Source organism: Myotis brandtii, unplaced genomic scaffold, assembly GCF_000412655.1.
Source record: "Myotis brandtii unplaced genomic scaffold, ASM41265v1 scaffold568, whole genome shotgun sequence".
Classification (NCBI taxonomy): domain Eukaryota; kingdom Metazoa; phylum Chordata; class Mammalia; order Chiroptera; family Vespertilionidae; genus Myotis; species Myotis brandtii.
Window position 1 is genome coordinate 809,323 of NW_005370122.1, and position 3,735 is coordinate 813,057.

Genomic DNA, 3,735 nt, shown 5'->3' on the forward strand with positions numbered 1-3,735 from the left:
TGTGCCCGCAACCCAGGTACATGCCCTTGACCGGAATCGAACCTGGGACCTTTCAGTCCACAGGCCGACGCTCTATCCACTGAGCCAAACCGGTTTCGGCTATTTATTATAGTTTTAAAGATTAGACTAAGTATAGTAATTATAATGAAATGCATTAATTATTCCATTAAAATTACTTTTGCTAGTTTATATGCTCTTTCAGAGTTAGAATAATTCTTATTTTAATGAATGATGATTAAATAAATATATGTGTGAAATTTTAGAGGATAAAATTTTTGTACCGTGAAGCAGAAATAAAAGACATATTATAAAAGATACCTTCTTGATAAATTACCATTGTAAATGTGGGCCAGTCTCCTCTCTCCAGTGTGCTGTAAACACAGAATGAATCTTGAATTTTCTTTATCAGCACACGTTAGAAGACATAATTTTGGGTAATACTTATTGACTGCTTACTCTGTTATCATCACTGAGGCATGTATTTTGCATACATACACACATAAATTTCTCATAGTAACCCTGATAGAGTAGTAAGAATAATTGCTCCCATTTTATAAATGATGAAATTGAAGCTCAAAATGTTAAGTGACTTGTTCAAGTCCGCACAAATAAAAGAAGAGCTGAGATACCAGCCCAGCTATACTGTCACTTGCTCTGTCACTGTCTCCCCCATAGAAGAGAGCATGTTGATTATAAAGGAAACTGTCCAGGGCTGCATGTCACTTCATAGCTTTCACATGAAAAAATACGTGTGTTTAATCGACAAACTAACTTTGATTTAATCACACTTTGAAAACAGAACTTTTCTTATTTTAACTTCTGTAAGGTATTTGAATTATTTAGGTTTAAACATTGTTCATTGATTTAACAGGTATTTTGATTAAACAGATGTTAATAATGGCACTGTTGTTTTTTTTTAATAATGAGATGATTTTCTCACCAAAAATGAAAAAAAAATTTTAAATATATCTATAATGAGAGTAGAATGTGTCACAGAGTCATTGTCAAATATTGTATTTGGGATATTTTTTTCTGCCAAATTTATTATACAAACTAAAGTGACTGATAAATTTTGTATATTCTCTCCACCAGCATTATTTTTCAACCTGATAAGGTTCTAGAGTTCTGGTATATACTGAAATTTACTGTCGAACTCCCAAATTCAACCAAATTGCCAGAAATGGTGTGTGACCTTGGAAAGTAAGTTCTATTTAGTAGATATAATTATTTCATGAAAGAAACAAGTTCATCTAAAAGTGTTATAATATGTTTAACATTTTTAAAAAGACATGAAAATGTTTTTAATTGCTTTTCTTTTCCAGGAAAGGTTTGATATTTAAAGTACCCCATGGAACACTTCAGTGGAAAAACAAAAATCAAGTCAGGATTTAGGAGGGAGAGGCTTTTACTAGGAGTGATTATCGCAAGTGAGGGAAAGAGACTACAGAAATAGTTGTAGGGGACTATTGCAGTAGGGAGAATTCTCTGATCTCTGAAATATGCAAGTGTCTCAAAATCAAATAGAAAAAGCTTTTTACTTTATAAGGTAATGGAGGGGCAAGTGGAGAGAGCTAAGCAGAATCTTTAGAAGGAAAACTAGACAAGGATGGGAAAATGACCAGTGGGGACTGATGGGAAAAGCATCGCACTGGAATAAGCTAATTCACAGGAAAAGCCAAGAAGAAATGTTCTTTTTTTCTTTTCTTTTCTTTTCTTTTCTTTTCTTTCCTTTCCTTTCCTTTCCTTTCCTTTCCTTTCCTTTCCTTTCCTTTCCTTTCCTTTCCTTTCCTTTCCTTTCCTTTCCTTTCCTTTCCTTTCCTTTCCTTTCCTTTCCTTTCCTTTCCTTTCCTTTCCTTTCCTTTCCTTTCCTTTCCTTTCCTTTCCTTTCCTTTCCTTTCCTTTCCTTTCCTTTCCTTTCCTTTCCTTTCCTTTCCTTTCCTTTCCTTTCCTTTTTTTTCCTTTCCTTTCCTTTCCTTTCCTTTCCTTTCCTTTCCTTTCCTTTCCTTTCCTTTCCTTTCCTTTTCTTTTGTGTGTGTGTGTGCGCTTGCTCAGTTTTGGAGACAGCAGAGTTCAGGGGGCTGTAGGAAAAAGAGAAGGCTGACTAAAGTTTGGTCAAGGCAAAGCAGAGGGTAAGCAATAGGCAACTGAACATACTTGATCACGTGGTTAATACTGTATTCCCTTGAGATATGGCCATTTATATTTAGGTGGTTGAGTTCTTATTATATGTTTGGCACTGAGTTTGGTGCTATTACATAGGGATAACCAAGTCACAATTTCTGCTAGTAGGCAAATCAGTGCCTTTTCATCAATTTTTCTCCCTAAGTACACCAAAAGAGTGTTTTATTCTCCTAATACCAGACCTTGAGCCAAAATCTCACTGCAAGTGATTTATTAAGAAGTGATCCCAGTTAGAAAAATCAGTAAGAGAATAGGGCAAGTGGGATAAGAAAAGAGAAGAAGCTCAGCAAGGGTATGATTTCAAGTACAGTCCCAGACTTTACCTGATCCTGCAGAAAGTCCTGGAGCATAAATCACATCTCAGAATTGGTCTTGTCATGATGCCAAGATGCTGGGCTTTTGACTCCCATACTAGTCATTATACGGTCCTTAGGATGAGCTATAAGCTCCCAGATACTTCTCCTGTAAGGTTGAGGAGGCTCCAGGACCCAAGGGTAATCATCTGAAGGTCTCACATGGAAGATGAACAGCAAGAATTCAGAATTTGGTTGATGGGGGCAGAGAGCTGGTAAAAATCTTCAGGAACCAGGTGGGATACCAGCAATGTCTACTACAAGTTGTTTATAAACTTATTTCTAGTTTTATATATTTTTCTAGTTTTAAAATAAATGTCAATAGAGGTAAACTATATATATGTATAAATAATTATTAATACATGTAAAAGACAATTTTGTGAAAATATTTGGCTCACAGTTTTACAATCATTATTTTTTTATTTCATTAAAACACACTAGCCTTTTCTCTTTTTAGATTCTTGTTATTTTTTAACATGTTTTTTAAAAAATAATTTCTTTTTCTCCAAGTCATACTGTGTATAATTAAAAGACATGATATTTAAAGATGTTTGGTGGTAACTATTTATTTATTTTTTTAACCAGCCTTGTTTTGGATTCTTATCCCCTTCAAAATTTGCACAGTTTTTCATTGTACCCAGTGTCCTTAAAATTCTTAATATGTTGGTATGACTCTATTTTCACACATTTTTCCAGGTATTTGAGGTCTCTTTCAATATGGAAACAAATGACATAATTTTTTTTTTCTGGAAATCTCAACTTATGCCATCTCTCTATTTTCTCTCTTCTCTCTTTCTACATCTATGTTTTGGATTTAGAACTTGGGGACTATTTTGATAATGTTCTTACTTTTTTTGTCTTTTCTCCCAACATTTGTATTTTTGCATTTATACATATTTGTTCAGTTTTATAGTCCAATCTTTTTGTTGAATTTTCATGTCAGCTATCAACATCCAAGACCATTTTTTGTTTCTGTTTGTATTAGGATGCTTCTTTTGTTTGCTTAAAAAATGTAATGTTCTCTTCTTATTTCATGTTTGTAATATCTTGTCTCTATCCCTTAAGGTATGAATGGTCATTTTAAGAAGCCATGGACTTTATCTTAATGTTTTGGTTTTTCCTGTTAGAAACTTTATCTGATGCTTATTTTACTCGCTAGAGGCTTGGTGCACAAAAATTTGTGCACTCAGGGGTGGGGGAG

The 3,735-nt window shown here is 34.0% G+C and overlaps 1 protein-coding gene across 1 annotated transcript in view; it reads left to right on the forward strand.

The window, feature by feature from the left end:
• Window positions 1-3,735, forward strand: part of CFAP47 (cilia and flagella associated protein 47) — a 429,694-nt gene that overhangs the window by 346,067 nt on the left and 79,892 nt on the right. Inside the window, 1 exon segment of the mRNA XM_014549721.1 lies at window positions 1,093-1,200. Coding sequence (XP_014405207.1) covers window positions 1,093-1,200 — 108 coding nt within the window.